Source organism: Taudactylus pleione, unplaced genomic scaffold (genome assembly GCF_031769625.1).
Source record: "Taudactylus pleione unplaced genomic scaffold, aTauple2 ptg000278l, whole genome shotgun sequence".
Taxonomy (NCBI): domain Eukaryota; kingdom Metazoa; phylum Chordata; class Amphibia; order Anura; family Myobatrachidae; genus Taudactylus; species Taudactylus pleione.
In genome coordinates this window covers 4,973,023-4,992,522 of record NW_028284680.1, presented here as the reverse complement: position 1 = coordinate 4,992,522, position 19,500 = coordinate 4,973,023, and the positions used below count along the sequence as shown (strand labels likewise).

The 19,500-nt window shown below is 47.6% G+C and overlaps 1 protein-coding gene across 3 annotated transcripts in view; it reads right to left on the bottom strand.

Annotated features, from left to right (window-relative positions):
• ROBO4 (roundabout guidance receptor 4) overlaps positions 1–19,500 on the bottom strand; it is a 389,036-nt gene that overhangs the window by 212,870 nt on the left and 156,666 nt on the right. For all 3 annotated transcript variants that reach the window (XM_088481797.1, XM_088481796.1, XM_088481795.1), the window contains one exon: positions 2,026–2,146. In XM_088481797.1, coding sequence (XP_088337923.1) covers positions 2,026–2,146 — 121 coding nt within the window. The remainder of the gene's footprint in view (positions 1–2,025; positions 2,147–19,500) is intronic.

Here is a 19,500-nt window from a genome sequence, read left to right as displayed (position 1 = left end):
CTTACAGTACACCATAACAATGAGCGAGCCCCTTACAGTACACCATGACGATGAGCGAGACCCTTACAGTACACCATGACAATGAGCGAGCCCCTTACAGTACACCATGACAATAAGCGAGTCCCTTACAGTACACCATGACAATAAGCGAGCCCCTTACAGTACACCATGACAATGAGCGAGCCCCTTACAGTATACCGTGACAATGAGCGAGCCCCTTACAGTACACCATGACAATGAACGAGCCCCTTACAGTACACCATGACAATAAGTGAGCCCCTTACAGTATACTGTGACAATGAGCGAGCCCCTTACAGTACACCATGACAATGAGCGAGCCCCTTACAGTACACCATGACAATGAGCGAGACCCTTACAGTACACCATAACAATAAGCGAGCCCCTTACAGTACACCATGACGATGAGCGAGCCCCTTACAGTACACCATGACAATGAGCGAGCCCCTTACAGTACACCATGACAATAAGCGAGTCCCTCACAGTACACCATGACAATAAGCGAGCCCCTTACAGTACACCATGACAATAAGCGAGCCCCTTACAGTACACCATGACAATGAGCGAGCCCCTTACAGTACACCATGACAATAAGCGAGTCCCTCACAGTACACCATGACAATAAGCGAGCCCCTTACAGTACACCATGACAATAAGCGAGCCCCTTACAGTACACCATGACAATGAGCGAGCCCCTTACAGTATACCGTGACAATGAGCGAGCCCCTTACAGTACACCATGACAATGAACAAGCCCCTTACAGTACACCATGACAATAAGTGAGCCCCTTACAGTACACCATGACGATAAGCGAGACCCTTACAGTACACCATGACAATGAGCGAGACCCTTACAGTACACCGTGACAATAAGCGAGTCCCTTACAGTACACCATGACAATGAGCGAGACCCTTACAGTACACCATGACAATAAGCGAGTCCCTTACAGTACACCATGACAATGAGCGAGCCCTATACAATACACCATGACAATGAGCGAGCCTCATACAGTACACAATAACAATGAGAGAGCCCCTTTCAGCACACCATGACAATGAGCGAGCCCCATACAGTACACCATGACAATGAGCGAGCCCCATACAGTACACCATGACAATGAGCGAGCCCTATACAATACACCATGACAATGAGCGAGCCTCATACAGTACACCGTGACAATGAGCGAGCCCCATACAGTACACCGTGACAATGAGCGAGCCCCTTACAGTACACCATGACAATGAGCGAGCCCCATACAGTACACCATGACGATGAGCGAGACCCTTACAGTACACCATGACAATGAGCGAGCCCCATACAGTACACCGTGACAATGAGCGAGCCCCATACAGTACACCGTGACAATGAGCGAGCCCCTTACAGTACACCGTGACAATGAGCGAGCCCCATATAGTACACCATGACAATGAGCGAGCCCCATACAGTACACCATGACAATGAGCGAGCCCTATACAGTACACCATGACAATGAGCGAGCCCCATACAGTACACCATGACGATGAGCGAGACCCTTACAGTACACCATGACAATGAGCGAGCCCCATACAGTACACCATGACAATGAGCGAGCCCCATACAGTACACCGTGACAATGAGCGAGCCCCTTACAGTACACCATGACAATGAGCGAGCCCCATACAGTACACCATGACAATGAGCGAGCCCCATACAGTACACCATGACAATGAGCGAGACCCTTACAGTACACCATGACAATGAGCGAGCCCCATACAGTACACCGTGACAATGAGCGAGCCCCATACAGTACACCATGACAATGAGCGAGCCCTATACAGTACACAATGACAATGAGCGAGCCCCATACAGTACACCATGACGATGAGTGAGACCCTTACAGTACACCATGACAATGAGCGAGCCCCATACAGTACACCGTGACAATGAGCGAGCCCCATACAGTACACCGTGACAATGAAAGACAATAGAGAATATCCAGCTGTAGTATCATGTAAAAACCATCTCACCCAACACAGAGATCTGCGCAGCTCGACTTGTCTTCTCTCCGGCCTGATTGGCGGCTACACAAATGTACACCCCCGAATCCGTCCTCAGGGCACGGGCAACAGTGAGCTTACCAGCAGCAAACTGTAAGTTAATGGCAGATGGATCAGTAACAGATTAAAAAATAACCAATAAGCTATTAACATAAATCTTACATTTGTTGTACATTACTCTATGCCGCATCATGTTGTCCCAACACAGCATATACAATATATATGGTCAGCTTGTGCACAGCGGGTGGGGTATGAGATGTTGTGAGTGGATGGGGGGCACTGAACAGTCATAAATGAGAATTCCCTCTGCAGACTGAAGATCCAGATTTGTGGAGAAGCTGCATATGCCCGTTCCTGGGGCAGCCGGATACCAGGGGGTGATGCTCAGCTCATTATCTGATATATTAGTAACGCATTCCACTATTCTATACATTGATCTATGGGCTCAACTGTGCAAAGAATGTCAATTTGGGACTGAACAACATCTGAAAATCCAGAGGATGCCATTAACGAAGATGAAGACATCCTCTGCGCGGTGTAAGACCGGCGATGATGCTGCCGTGTCCCTCTTAGGGTACCAGATTATGGAGATAAGGTTTATGCAGCAAGACCAGTGTTGGACTGAGGCACGAAGGGCCCACCGGGGGAATGCAGTGGTAGGGGCCCATGCTTAAGGGGTGTGGCCAGCCTCCAGGGGGGTGTGGCCAGCCACCACAGATGCTTGGCTAACCAATAGGCAAATCTGTAGTTTCTATAGAAAGGAACCAAGCAATTATGTTGATCAGTGGTACTACTCCACCAGGTATCTGATCATTTAATGGAACCTGACACCTGGAGGAGGCGGATGGGCCCTCAGGCAGTGGGGCCCACCGGGGATTTCCCCTGTACCCCTGTGGTCCCGTCCAACCCTGAGCAAGACGATGGTGGAGGAGGAACAGAGCATTACAAAGACCGGGGAGCGGCGGAGCGATCCTAGCACAGCAGTTGCACCTAGTTTTGGGAAGCGGTGCATGAACTGGATTTCTTTTGTGGAACATAAGTGTTATAATAAGATACTTCTGGGGGCGTCCTTATGTGCGGGGGCGCGCATGGCCGTTTCCAGCTGCAAAAGGACTTGAATCTTGCATAAGCTCAGAGCTGGCAGCCTGCCCGTCCCCTCCTATGCTTTACTGGGACCGGTCTTCATGTAGCACGCCGGTGGAGGATCACATTTCTAGACGCACTCCGAACAGCGAATTAGAAAGTCTCACACACACACATAGGGCCTGATTATGAGTTGGGACCAAAACAACATAAGACAGCAGTAACTTTGCACCTTGGTACAGCAATGCTGCCCTGCAGGGGCCTAGATGGGGCCTTCTGCCAGCCCATCGCACACACACTCAGTCGCGATGGTGGACGGCGCCGGGCCAGTAAGCCTCAGCTTACTCAGACTGGCCGGCTTGCGAGGCCTGGAAACTGCGTCCGTCGACACAGTCCCTGGCCTCACCACTCCCGGAAACCAGGACAGACACGTGCGATTACGGAGGACCTATTCTGCAAACTCGCAGAATAGGTCCTGTCATGCACGGGTTCCCGATATTGCGTGCAATGCTGAATCAGCCTCATTGTCTTGTAATATAATGTAATCTAGGTACAAATTAATCATTGGCTTTAATTAGCTAATTAAATGGTATTATTGAGACCAGCTTTTATAAAGCAGAAAATACTAGGCTATTACCATAGGAAGGGATGTACGTTCTGTTCTGTCCTCTGAGGAACGACAGCCTTATTCAGAAGTTTTATTTTCACAAGTGGAATTTTTTCGCACTTTCTTATTTCCATACTCAAGTGTGACTTTATATTTGCGCTGCTTTGATATGCCGATAAATGCAATGCGTTTGTGATTGCGTTTTGTGGCTTCGGATGCGTCTGACTATGAAAAAAAAATGTAGCAGAGATCGTAAGTGTCCGGGCTGAAGATATACGTCGGCGCCATCTAGTGTTAGACAGAGAAACCGTCTAGAGCAGGTAGTAATTCCTGGGAATCACAGTATGATGACAAATGTTAATGTTATTTTACAACTAAATTATTAGTATTCTCAACATCGAGGGCCTAATTCTGAGTCGCACGCAATCTGCAGGCAATGCTGATGTTCACGTAGTTCAGCAATTATTTGCAACTGCGAAAGCGTGAGAAATTCTGAAATCGCCTATGGCGCATGCTTTACGCAGGGCATACACAGAAAAGTGCTGCTGCAGTCGGGTCAGATGGTAACAGAAAGGTGGTGGAGAAGCGATGGGTGTTCCGTGGCGGTGACTGGGAGGTGGCTGCTAGCGCGCGCTAAAAAGGTCCGCTCAGGGGGCGTATTACAGGAGCGTCAATGCAAGCGGCTGCGTTCACAGATGCAAGCAGAGAATGGTGGTGTATAAGGACGCACCAGTCGGATTTATCACGGCTGGGGTCCTATTTATCAAGAGAGCGCTGATCGAGGCAATAAGGCTGATATTTATTGAATCAGTTATTGCTGTAATTAACACAAAAATAAGCAGCGTTTGTATATGTCCGCATGCGTAAGCCGCCTGGCAGACATGGACTTTCAGGTCCAGCAATGTAGGAGAGCGAAAAAAATTTATAAAATGTATTAAAGAAAAATATATATTTATTCACCGAATCAAACATTTTGTAATGATTTTAATCTGTTATTGCCAGCCTAAAATGTCAATGACAACATAAGTATTTGGCTGTATTGTTAAATAGGATTCCCCATACAAATGGCTTTGATGTTTAGTGGTAAACATGAAAAATAAAACTCAGTAAATAAAACTCTGCCACTGAAAATGCGGGATGTCTGATATTAACAAATAATCCTGCACAGAGGGAAGAGATACTGTATAACTATACTGTACTATATAGCTGTATGATAACAATCAGTGACCGGATGAGGAGCTGTATGATAACAATCAGTGACATGATGAGGAGCTGTGTGACAACAATCAGTGACATGATGAAGAGCTGTGTGATAACAATCAGTGACTGGATGAGGAGCTGTGTGATAACAATCAGTGACAGGATGAGGAGCTGTGTGACAACAATCAGTGATCGGATGAGGAGCTGTATGATAACAATCAGTGACTGGATGAGGAGCTGTATGATAACAATCAGTGACAGGATGAGGAGCTGTGTGACAACAATCAGTGACAGGATGAGGAGCTGTGTGACAACAATCAGTGACAGGATGAGGAGCTGTGTGACAACAATCAGTGACCGGATGAGGAGCTGTATGATAACAATCAGTGACCGGATGAGGAGCTGTATGATAACAATCAGTGACATGATGAGGAGCTGTGTGACAATAATCAGTGACAGGATGAGGAGCTGTGTGACAACAATCAGTGACCGGATGAGGAGCTGTGTGACAACAATCAGTGACAGGATGAGGAGCTGTGTGACAACAATCAGTGACAGGATGAGGAGCTGTGTGACAACAATCAGTGACCGGATGAGGAGCTGTATGATAACAATCAGTGACCAGATGAGGAGCTCTATGATAACAATCAGTGACAGGATGAGGAGCTGTGTGAGAATAATCAGTGACAGGATGAGGAGCTGTGTGACAACAATCAGTGACCGGATGAGGAGCTGTGTGATAACAATCAGTGACAGGATGAGGAGCTGTGTGACAACAATCAGTGACTGGATGAGGAGCTGTGTGATAACAATCAGTGACAGGATGAGGAGCTGTGTGACAACAATCAGTGACAGGATGAGGAGCTGTGTGACAACAATCAGTGACTGGATGAGGAGCTGTATGAATAACAATCAGTGACCGGATGAGGTGACTGGATGAGGAGCTGTATGATAACAATCAGTGACCGGATGAGGAGCTGTGTGACAATAATCAGTGACAGGATGAGGAGATGTGTGACAACAATCAGTGACCGGAAGAGCAACTGTGTGACAACAATCAGTGACAGGATGAGGAGCTGTGTGACAACAATCAGTGACAGGATGAGGAGCTGTGTGACAACAATCAGTGACTGGATGAGGAGCTGTGTGACAACAATCAGTAACAGGATGAGGAACGGTGTGAAAACAATCAGTGATAGGAGGAGAAGCTGTGTGACAACAATCAGTGACCGGATGAGCAACTGTGTGACAACAATCAGTGACAGGAGGAGGAGCTGTGTGACAACAATCAGTGACAGGAGGAGGAGCTGTGTGACAACAATCAGTGACATGATGAGGAGCTGTGTGACATCAATCAGTGACAGCAGGAGGAGCTGTGTGACAACAATCAGTGACCGGATGAGGAGCTGTGTGACAACAATCAGTGACCCGATGAGGAGCTGTGTGACAATAATCAGTGACAGGATGAGGAGCTGTGTGACAACAATCAGTGACCGGATGAGCAGCTGTGTGACAACAATCAGTGACAGGATGAGGAGCTGTGTGACAAGAATCAGTGACCGGATGAGGAGCTGTGTGACAACAATCAGTGACAGGATGAGGAGCTGTGTGACAACAATCAGTGACTGGATGAGGAGCTGTGTGAAAACAATCAGTGACTGGATGAGGAGCTGTGTGAAAACAATCAGTGACTGGATGAGGAGCTGTGTGACAACAATCAGTAACAGGATGAGGAACTGTGTGAAAACAATCAGTGATAGGAGGAGAAGCTGTGTGACAACAATCAGTGACAGGAGGAGGAACTGTGTGACAACAATCAGTGACTGGAGGAGGAGCTCTGTGACAACAATCATTGACCGGAGGAGGAGCTGTGTGACAACAATCAGTGACCGGAGGAGGAGCTGTATGATAGCAATCAGTGACCGGATGAGGAGCTGTATGATAACAATCAGTGACCGGATGAGGAGCTGTATGATAACAATCAGTGACATGATGAGAAGCTGTGTGACAATAATCAGTGACAGGATGAGGAGCTGTGTGACAACAATCAGTGACCGGATGAGGAGCTGTGTGATAACAATCAGTGACAGGATGAGGAGCTGTGTGACAACAATCAGTGACAAGATGAGGAGCTGTGTGACAACAATCAGTGACCGGATGAGGAGCTGTGTGATAACAATCAGTGACCGGATGAGGAGCTGTATGATAACAATCAGTGACAGGATGAGGAGCTGTGTGAGAATAATCAGTGACAGGATGAGGAGCTGTGTGACAACAATCAGTGACCGGATGAGGAGCTGTGTGATAACAATCAGTGACAGGATGAGGAGCTGTGTGACAACAATCAGTGACCGGATGAGGAGCTGTGTGATAACAACAAGTGACAGGATGAGGAGCTGTGTGACAACAATCAGTGACAGGATGAGGAGCTGTGTGACAACAATCAGTGACTGGATGAGGAGCTGTATGAATAACAATCAGTGACCGGATGAGGTGACTGGATGAGGAGCTGTATGATAACAATCAGTGACCGGATGAGGAGCTGTATGATAACAATCACTGACATGATGAGGAGCTGTGTGACAACAATCAGTGACCGGATGAGGAGCTGTGTGACAATAATCAGTGACATGATGAGGAGCTGTGTGACAACAATCAGTGACCGGATGAGGAGCTGTGTGACAACAATCAGTGACCGGTTGAGGAGCTGTGTGAAAACAATCAGTGACCGGAGGAGGAGCTGTGTGACAACAATCAGTGACCGGATGAGGAACTGTGTGACAACAATCAGTGACAGGATGAGGAGATGTGTGACAACAATCAGTGACCGGATGAGGAGCTGTGTGACAATAATCAGTGACATGATGAGGAGCTGTGTGACAACAATCAGTGACCGGATGAGGAGCTGTGTGACAACAATCAGTGACAGGATGAGGAGCTGTGTGACAACAATCAGTGACCGGATGAGGAGCTGTGTGACAATAATCAGTGACCGGATGAGGAGATGTGTGACTACAATCAGTGACAGGATGAGAAGCTGTGTGACAACAATCAGTGACAGGATGAGGAGCTGTGTGACAACAATCAGTGACAGGATGAGCAGATGTGTGACAACAATCAGTGACAGGATGAGGAGCTGTGTGAAAACAATCAGTGACAGGATGAGGAGCTGTGTGACAACAATCAGTGACAGGATGAGGAGCTGTGTGAAAACAATCAGAGACCGGATGAGGAGCTGTGTGAAAACAATCAGAGACCGGATGAGGAGCTGTGTGACAACAATCAGAGACCGGATGAGGAGCTGTGTGACAACAATCAGAGATCGGATGAGGAGCTGTGTGACAACAATCAGTGACCGGATGAGGAGCTGTGTGACAACAATCAGTGACCGGATGAGGAACTGTGTGACAACAATCAGTGACCGGATGAGGAGCTGTGTGACAACAATCAGTGACCGGATGAGGAGATGTGTGACAACAATCAGTGACCGGATGAGGAGCTGTGTGACAACAATCAGTGACAGGATGAGGAGATGTGTGACAACAATCAGTGACCGGATGAGGAGCTGTGTGACAACAATCAGTGACCGAATGAGGAGCTGTGTGACAACAATCAGTGACTAGATGAGGAGATGTGTGACAACAATCAGTGAAAGGATGAGGAGATGTGTGACAACAATCAGTGACAGGATGAGGAGCTGTGTGACAACAATCAGTGACAGGATGAGGAGCTGTGTGAAAACAGTCAGTGACCGGATGAGGAGCTGTGTGAAAACAGTCAGTGACCGGATGAGGAGCTGTGTGAAAACAGTCAGTGACCGGATGAGGAGCTGTGTGAAAACAATCAATCAGTGATCAGGAAGAGGAGCTGTGTGACAACAATCAGTGACAGGATGAGGAGCTGTGTGAAAACAATCAGTGACTGGATGAGGAGCTGTGTGACAACAATCAGTAACAGGATGAGGAGCTGTGTGACAACAATCAGTGACCGGATGAGGAGCTGTGTGACAACAACCAGTGACCGGATGAGGAGCTGTGTGACAACAACCAGTGACCGGATGAGGAGCTGTGTGACAACAACCAGTGACCGGATGAGGAGCTGTGTGACAACAATCAGTGACAGGATGAGGAGCTGTGTGACAACAATCAGTGACAGGATGAGGAGCTGTGTGAAAACAATCAGTGACAGGATGAGGAGCTGTGTGAAAACAATCAGTGACAGGATGAGGAGCTGTGTGACAACAATCAGTGACCGGATGAGGAGCTGTGTGACAACATTCAGTGACCGGATGAGGAGCTGTTTGAAAACAATCAGTGACCGGATGAGGAGCTGTGTGAAAACAATCAGTGACAGGATGAGGAGCTGTGTGACAACAATCAGTGACCGGATGAGGAGCTGTGTGACAACAATCAGTGACCGGATGAGGAGCTGTGTGACAACAATCAGTGACAGGATGAGGAGCTGTGTGACAACAATCAGTGACAGGATGAGGAGCTGTGTGAAAACAATCAATCAGTGACAGGAAGAGGAGCTGTGTGACAACAATCAGTGACAGGATGAGGAGCTGTGTGAAAACAATCAGTGACTGGATGAGGAGCTGTGTGACAACAATCAGTAACAGGATGAGGAGCTGTGTGAAAACAATCAGTGACCGGATGAGGAGCTGTGTGACAACAATCAGTGACCGGATGAGGAGCTGTGTGACAACAATCAGTGACCGGATGAGGAGCTGTGTGACAACAATCAGTGACAGGATGAGGAGCTGTGTGACAACAATCAGTGACAGGATGAGGAGCTGTGTGACAACAATCAGTGACCGGATGAGGAGCTGTGTGACAACAATCAGTGACCGGATGAGGAGCTGTGTGACAACAATCAGTGACCGGATGAGCAGCTGTGTGACAACAATCAGTGACAGGATGAGGAGCTGTGTGACAAGAATCAGTGACCGGATGAGGAGCTGTGTGACAACAATCAGTGACAGGATGAGGAGCTGTGTGACAACAATCAGTGACTGGATGAGGAGCTGTGTGAAAACAATCAGTGACTGGATGAGGAGCTGTGTGAAAACAATCAGTGACTGGATGAGGAGCTGTGTGACAACAATCAGTAACAGGATGAGGAACTGTGTGAAAACAATCAGTGATAGGAGGAGAAGCTGTGTGACAACAATCAGTGACAGGAGGAGGAACTGTGTGACAACAATCAGTGACTGGAGGAGGAGCTCTGTGAGAACAATCATTGACCGGAGGAGGAGCTGTGTGACAACAATCAGTGACCGGAGGAGGAGCTGTATGATAGCAATCAGTGACCGGATGAGGAGCTGTATGATAACAATCAGTGACCGGATGAGGAGCTGTATGATAACAATCAGTGACATGATGAGAAGCTGTGTGACAATAATCAGTGACAGGATGAGGAGCTGTGTGACAACAATCAGTGACCGGATGAGGAGCTGTGTGATAACAATCAGTGACAGGATGAGGAGCTGTGTGACAACAATCAGTGACAAGATGAGGAGCTGTGTGACAACAATCAGTGACCGGATGAGGAGCTGTGTGATAACAATCAGTGACCGGATGAGGAGCTGTATGATAACAATCAGTGACAGGATGAGGAGCTGTGTGAGAATAATCAGTGACATGATGAGGAGCTGTGTGACAACAATCAGTGACCGGATGAGGAGCTGTGTGATAACAATCAGTGACAGGATGAGGAGCTGTGTGACAACAATCAGTGACCGGATGAGGAGCTGTGTGATAACAACAAGTGACAGGATGAGGAGCTGTGTGACAACAATCAGTGACAGGATGAGGAGCTGTGTGACAACAATCAGTGACTGGATGAGGAGCTGTATGAATAACAATCAGTGACCGGATGAGGTGACTGGATGAGGAGCTGTATGATAACAATCAGTGACCGGATGAGGAGCTGTATGATAACAATCACTGACATGATGAGGAGCTGTGTGACAACAATCAGTGACCGGATGAGGAGCTGTGTGACAATAATCAGTGACATGATGAGGAGCTGTGTGACAACAATCAGTGACCGGATGAGGAGCTGTGTGACAACAATCAGTGACCGGTTGAGGAGCTGTGTGAAAACAATCAGTGACCGGAGGAGGAGCTGTGTGACAACAATCAGTGACCGGATGAGGAACTGTGTGACAACAATCAGTGACAGGATGAGGAGATGTGTGACAACAATCAGTGACCGGATGAGGAGCTGTGTGACAATAATCAGTGACATGATGAGGAGCTGTGTGACAACAATCAGTGACCGGATGAGGAGCTGTGTGACAACAATCAGTGACAGGATGAGGAGCTGTGTGACAACAATCAGTGACCGGATGAGGAGCTGTGTGACAATAATCAGTGACCGGATGAGGAGATGTGTGACTACAATCAGTGACAGGATGAGAAGCTGTGTGACAACAATCAGTGACAGGATGAGGAGCTGTGTGACAACAATCAGTGACAGGATGAGCAGATGTGTGACAACAATCAGTGACAGGATGAGGAGCTGTGTGAAAACAATCAGTGACAGGATGAGGAGCTGTGTGACAACAATCAGTAACAGGATGAGGAGCTGTGTGAAAACAATCAGAGACCGGATGAGGAGCTGTGTGAAAACAATCAGAGACCGGATGAGGAGCTGTGTGACAACAATCAGAGACCGGATGAGGAGCTGTGTGACAACAATCAGAGATCGGATGAGGAGCTGTGTGACAACAATCAGTGACCGGATGAGGAGCTGTGTGACAACAATCAGTGACCGGATGAGGAACTGTGTGACAACAATCAGTGACCGGATGAGGAGCTGTGTGACAACAATCAGTGACCGGATGAGGAGATGTGTGACAACAATCAGTGACCGGATGAGGAGCTGTGTGACAACAATCAGTGACAGGATGAGGAGATGTGTGACAACAATCAGTGACCGGATGAGGAGCTGTGTGACAACAATCAGTGACCGAATGAGGAGCTGTGTGACAACAATCAGTGACTAGATGAGGAGATGTGTGACAACAATCAGTGACAGGATGAGGAGATGTGTGACAACAATCAGTGACAGGATGAGGAGCTGTGTGACAACAATCAGTGACAGGATGAGGAGCTGTGTGAAAACAGTCAGTGACCGGATGAGGAGCTGTGTGAAAACAGTCAGTGACCGGATGAGGAGCTGTGTGAAAACAGTCAGTGACCGGATGAGGAGCTGTGTGAAAACAATCAATCAGTGATCAGGAAGAGGAGCTGTGTGACAACAATCAGTGACAGGATGAGGAGCTGTGTGAAAACAATCAGTGACTGGATGAGGAGCTGTGTGACAACAATCAGTAACAGGATGAGGAGCTGTGTGACAACAATCAGTGACCGGATGAGGAGCTGTGTGACAACAACCAGTGACCGGATGAGGAGCTGTGTGACAACAACCAGTGACCGGATGAGGAGCTGTGTGACAACAACCAGTGACCGGATGAGGAGCTGTGTGACAACAATCAGTGACAGGATGAGGAGCTGTGTGACAACAATCAGTGACAGGATGAGGAGCTGTGTGAAAACAATCAGTGACAGGATGAGGAGCTGTGTGAAAACAATCAGTGACAGGATGAGGAGCTGTGTGACAACAATCAGTGACTGGATGAGGAGCTGTGTGACAACATTCAGTGACAGGATGAGGAGCTGTTTGAAAACAATCAGTGACCGGATGAGGAGCTGTGTGACAACAATCAGTGACAGGATGAGGAGCTGTGTGACAACAATCAGTGACCGGATGAGGAGCTGTGTGACAACAATCAGTGACCGGATGAGGAGCTGTGTGACAACAATCAGTGACCGGATGAGGAGCTGTGTGACAACAATCAGTGACAGGATGAGGAGATGTGTGACAACAATCAGTGACAGGATGAGGAGCTGTGTGACAACAATCAGTGACAGGATGAGGAGCTGTGTGACAACAATCAGTGACCGGATGAGGAGCTGTGTGACAACAATCAGTGACGGGATGAGGAGCTGTGTGACAACAATCAGTGACGGGATGAGGAGCTGTGTGACAACAATCAGTGACGGGATGAGGAGCTGTGTGACAACAATCAGTGACTGGATGAGGAGCTGTGTGACAACATTCAGTGACAGGATGAGGAGCTGTTTGAAAACAATCAGTGACCGGATGAGGAGCTGTGTGAAAACAATCAGTGACCGGATGAGGAGCTGTGTGACAACAATCAGTGACCGGATGAGGAGCTGTGTGACAACAATCAGTGACAGGATGAGGAGCTGTGTGACAACAATCAGTGACAGGATGAGGAGATGTGTGACAACAATCAGTGACAGGATGAGGAGCTGTGTGAAAACAATCAGTGACAGGATGAGGAGCTGTGTGACAACAATCAGTGACAGGATGAGGAGCTGTGTGACAACAATCAGTGACAGGATGAGGAGCTGTGTGACAACAATCAGTGACCGGATGAGGAGCTGTGTGAAAACAATCAGTGACAGGATGAGGAGCTGTGTGAAAACAATCTGTGACAGGATGAGGAGCTGTGTGAAAACAATCTGTGACCGGATGAGGAGCTGTGTGACAACATTCAGTGACCGGATGAGGAGCTGTGTGAAAACAATCAGTGACCGGATGAGGAGCTGTGTGACAACAATCAGTGACCGGATGAGGAGCTGTGTGACAACAATCAGTGACCGGATGAGGAGCTGTGTGACAAAAATCAGTGACCGGATGAGGAGCTGTGTGACAACAATCAGTGACAGGATGAGGAGCTGTGTGACAACAATCAGTGACAGGATGAGGAGATGTGTGACAACAATCAGTGACAGGATGAGGAGCTGTGTGAAAACAATCAGTGACAGGATGAGGAGCTGTGTGAAAACAATCAGAGACCGGATGAGGAGCTGTGTGACAACAATCAGAGACCGGATGAGGAGCTGTGTGACAACAATCAGTGACCGGATGAGGAGCTGTGTGACAACAATCAGTGACCGGATGAGGAGCTGTGTGACAACAATCAGTGACCGGATGAGGAGCTGTGTGACAACAATCAGTGACCGGATGAGGAGATGTGTGACAACAATCAGTGACCGGATGAGGAGCTGTGTGACAACAATCAGTGACAGGATGAGGAGATGTGTGACAACAATCAGTGACAGGATGAGGAGCTGTGTGACAACAATCAGTGACCGAATGAGGAGCTGTGTGACAACAATCAGTGACTAGATGAGGAGATGTGTGACAACAATCAGTGACAGGATGAGGAGATGTGTGACAACAATCAGTGACAGGATGAGGAGCTGTGTGACAACAATCAGTGACCGGATGAGGAGCTGTGTGAAAACAGTCAGTGACCGGATGAGGAGCTGTGTGAAAACAGTCAGTGACCGGATGAGGAGCTGTGTGAAAACAGTCAGTGACCGGATGAGGAGCTGTGTGACAACAACCAGTGACAGGATGAGGAGCTGTGTGAAAACAATCAATCAGTGACAGGAAGAGGAGCTGTGTGACAACAATCAGTGACAGGATGAGGAGCTGTGTGAAAACAATCAGTGACTGGATGAGGAGCTGTGTGACAACAATCAGTAACAGGATGAGGAGCTGTGTGAAAACAATCAGTGACCGGATGAGGAGCTGTGTGACAACAACCAGTGACCGGATGAGGAGCTGTGTGACAACAACCAGTGACCGGATGAGGAGCTGTGTGACAACAACCAGTGACCGGATGAGGAGCTGTGTGACAACAATCAGTGACAGGACGAGGAGCTGTGTGACAACAATCAGTGACAGGATGAGGAGTTGTGTGAAAACAATCAGTGACAGGATGAGGAGCTGTGTGACAACAATCAGTGACTGGATGAGGAGCTGTGTGACAACATTCAGTGACAGGATGAGGAGCTGTTTGAAAACAATCAGTGACCGGATGAGGAGCTGTGTGAAAACAATCAGTGACCGGATGAGGAGCTGTGTGACAACAATCAGTGACCGGATGAGGAGCTGTGTGACAACAATCAGTGACCGGATGAGGAGCTGTGTGACAACAATCAGTGACCGGATGAGGAGCTGTGTGACAACAATCAGTGACAGGATGAGGAGCTGTGTGACACCAATCAGTGACAGGATGAGGAGCTGTGTGACAACAATCAGTGACCGGATGAGGAGCTGTGTGACAACAATCAGTGACCGGATGAGGAGCTGTGTGACAACAATCAGTGACCGGATGAGGAGCTGTGTGACAACAATCAATAACAGGATGAGGAGCTGTGTGACAACAATCAGTGACAGGATGAGGAGCTGTGTGACAACAATCAGTGACAGGATGAGGAGCTGTGTGACAACAATCAGTGACTGGATGAGGAGCTGTGTGACAACATTCAGTGACAGGATGAGGAGCTGTTTGAAAACAATCAGTGACCGGATGAGGAGCTGTGTGAAAACAATCAGTGACCGGATGAGGAGCTGTGTGACAACAATCAGTGACCGGATGAGGAGCTGTGTGACAACAATCAGTGACCGGATGAGGAGCTGTGTGACAACAATCAGTGACCGGATGAGGAGCTGTGTGACAACAATCAGTGACAGGATGAGGAGATGTGTGACAACAATCAGTGACTGGATGAGGAGCTGTGTGAAAACAATCAGTGACAGGATGAGGAGCTGTGTGACAACAATCAGTGACAGGATGAGGAGCTGTGTGACAACAATCAGTGACAGGATGAGGAGCTGTGTGACAACAATCAGTGACAGGATGAGGAGCTGTGTGACAACAATCAATAACAGGATGAGGAGCTGTGTGACAACAATCAGTGACAGGATGAGGAGCTGTGTGACAACAATCAGTGACCGGATGAGGAGCTGTGTGAAAACAATCAGTGACCGGATGAGGAGCTGTGTGAAAACAATCAGTGACAGGATGAGGAGCTGTGTGAAAACAATCAGTGACAGGATGAGGAGCTGTGTGACAACAATCAGTGACAGGATGAGGAGATGTGTGACAACAATCAGTGACAGGATGAGGAGCTGTGTGAAAACAATCAGTGACCGGATGAGGAGCTGTGTGACAACAATCAGTGACCGGATGAGGAGCTGTGTGACAACAATCAGTGACCGGATGAGGAGCTGTGTGACAAAAATCAGTGACCGGATGAGGAGCTGTGTGACAACAATCAGTGACAGGATGAGGAGCTGTGTGACAACAATCAGTGACAGGATGAGGAGATGTGTGACAACAATCAGTGACAGGATGAGGAGCTGTGTGAAAACAATCAGTGACAGGATGAGGAGCTGTGTGAAAACAATCAGTGACAGGATGAGGAGCTGTGTGACAACAATCAGTGACAGGATGAGGAGATGTGTGACAACAATCAGTGACAGGATGAGGAGCTGTGTGAAAACAATCAGTGACCAGATGAGGAGCTGTGTGACAACAATCAGTGACCGGATGAGGAGCTGTGTGACAACAATCAGTGACAGGATGAGGAGCTGTGTGACAACAATCAGTGACCGAATGAGGAGCTGTGTGACAACAATCAGTGACCGGATGAGGAGCTGTGTGACAACAATCAGTGACAGGATGAGGAGCTGTGTGACAACAATCAGTGACTGGATGAGGAGCTGTGTGACAACAATCAGTGACAGGATGAGGAGATGTGTGACAACAATCAGTGACAGGATGAGGAGCTGTGTGACAACAATCAGTGACAGGATGAGGAGCTGTGTGACAACAATCAGTGACAGGATGAGGAGCTGTGTGAAAACAATCAGTGACCGGATGAGGAGCTGTGTGACAACAATCAGTGACCGGATGAGGAGCTGTGTGACAACAATCAGTGACCGGATGAGGAGATGTGTGACAACAATCAGTGACCGGATGAGGAGCTGTGTGACAACAAACAGTGACCGGATGAGGAACTGTGTGAAAACAATCAGTGACCGGAGGAGGAGCTGTGTGACAACAATCAGTGACCGGAGGAGGAGCTGTGTGACAACAATCAGTAACAGGATGAGGAACTGTGTGAAAACAATCAATGGCAGGAGGAGGAGCTGTGTGACAACAATCAGTGGCAGGATGAGGAGATGTGTGACAACAATCAGTAACAAGATGAGGAGCTGTGTGAAAACAATCAGTGACTGGATGAGGAGCTGTGTGACAACAATCAGTAACCGGATGAGGAGCTGTGTGAAAACAATCAGTGACCGGATGAGGAGCTGTGTGACAACAATCAGTAACAGGATGAGAAGCTGTGTGACAAAAATCAGTGACAGGAGGAGGAGCTGTGTGACAACAATCAGTGACAGGAGGAGGAGCTGTGTGACAACAATCAGTGACATGATGAGGAGCTGTGTGACATCAATCAGTGACAGGAGGAGGAGCTGTGTGACAACAATCAGTGACAGGATGAGGAGCTGTGTGACAACAATCAGTGACCCGATGAGGAGCTGTGTGACAATAATCAGTGACAGGATGAGGAGTTGTGTGACAACAATCAGTGACCGGATGAGCAACTGTGTGACAACAATCAGTGACAGGAGGAGGAGCTGTGTGACAACAATCAGTGACAGGAGGAGGAGCTGTGTGACAACAATCAGTGACATGATGAGGAGCTGTGTGACATCAATCAGTGACAGGAGGAGGAGCTGTGTGACAACAATCAGTGACAGGATGAGGAGCTGTGTGACAACAATCAGTGACCCGATGAGGAGCTGTGTGACAATAATCAGTGACAGGATGAGGAGCTGTGTGACAACAATCAGTGACCGGATGAGCAACTGTGTGACAACAATCAGTGACAGGATGAGGAGCTATGTGACAACAATCAGTGACCGGATGAGGAGCTGTGTGACAACAATCAGTGACAGGATGAGGAGCTGTGTGACAACAATCAGTGACTGGATGAGGAGCTGTGTGAAAACAATCAGTGACTGGATGAGGAGCTGTGTGAAAACAATCAGTGACTGGATGAGGAGCTGTGTGACAACAATCAGTAACAGGATGAGGAACTGTGTGAAAACAATCAGTGATAGGAGGAGAAGCTGTGTGACAACAATCAGTGACTGGAGGAGGAGCTGTGTGACAACAATCATTGACCGGAGGAGGAGCTGTGTGACAACAATCAGTGACCGGATGAGGAGCTGTGTGACAACAATCAGTGACCGGATGAGGAGCTGTGTGAAAACAATCAGTGACCGAATGTGAAGCTGTGTGACAACAATCAGTGACCGGATGAGGAGCTGTGTGACAACAATCAATGACAAGATGAGGAGCAGTGAGACTAGAATCAGTGACCGGATGAGGAGCTGTGTGAAAACAATCAATGACAGGAGGAGGAGCTGTGTGACAACAATCAGTAACAGGATGATGAACTGTGTGAAAACAATCAGTAACAGGAGGAGGATCTGTGTGAAAACAATCAGTGACAGGATGAGGAGATGTTTGACAACAATCAGTAACAGGATGAGGAGCTGTGTGAAAACAATCAGTGACAGGAGGAGGAGCTGTGTGCCAACAATCAGTGACAGGATGAGGAGATGTGTGACAACAATCAGTAACAGGATGAGGAGCTGTGTGACAACAATCAATGACCGGATGAGGAGCTGTGTGACAAAAATCAGTGACCGGATGAGGAACTGTGTGAAAACAATCAGTAACAGGATGAGGAACTGTGTGAAAACAATCAATGACAGGAGGAGGAGCTGTGTGACAACAATCAGTAACCGTATGAGGAGCTGTGTGACAACAATCAGTAACAGGATGAGGAGCTGTGTGACAACAATCAGTGACAGGATGAGGAGCTGTGTGACAACAATCAGTGACTGATGAGATAGATAAGGACGTAACTACATTATAAATCTCTTCTATTTTTTTTTTTAAATCTGTATTTTCCCCAAGATCTATTCTCACTCTCTCAATCGTTGTATGTTAATATTTATTAAATCAGATTATATAGAATCTAAAACATTGCAAGCGTGTAACTGGCCTTGAATGCTGTCCTGCATCAAGATCCTCTGAGACTGCGCAGTATATAGCAGAAAAGAGTCCTTGGAAATTATTAGATTTAAATACTGGCAACTACGGATTCACAGATTACAGACACTGAACGGCCTTTCTGTTAACATTACATTTATTGTGGTAACGTAGTACGGAAAGCCATCCATCCAGATGACAGCTAGTTATTGTGCCGGAGGCCTGTGCTCGGCTGTACTGAGTATGGGGGGGGGCTGGTGCTTGTGTGGAGCAGGAGGGCCGCATTTCAGCTTCCAGTTATACATCAATAAATAAAAAAGGTTTATATAGCAAAATGCAGAAATAATAGATCAATTATAATGTCTAGCATTAGCCCTATTTTAAATCGATCTGCATAAAAAAAGAATATCCTCAATCAATGAATTATTTTCTCAGCTTTGGCTAAAGCCGCTCTGATATTTCTGCACTTGCTAGTAGTATACTTACATTTACTATATATATATATATATATATACATACACACTATGTATTACAGCGGAGAAGGAATCCCGTGTACTACTGGGCGCACATAGCGAATCTTTCTGCGATA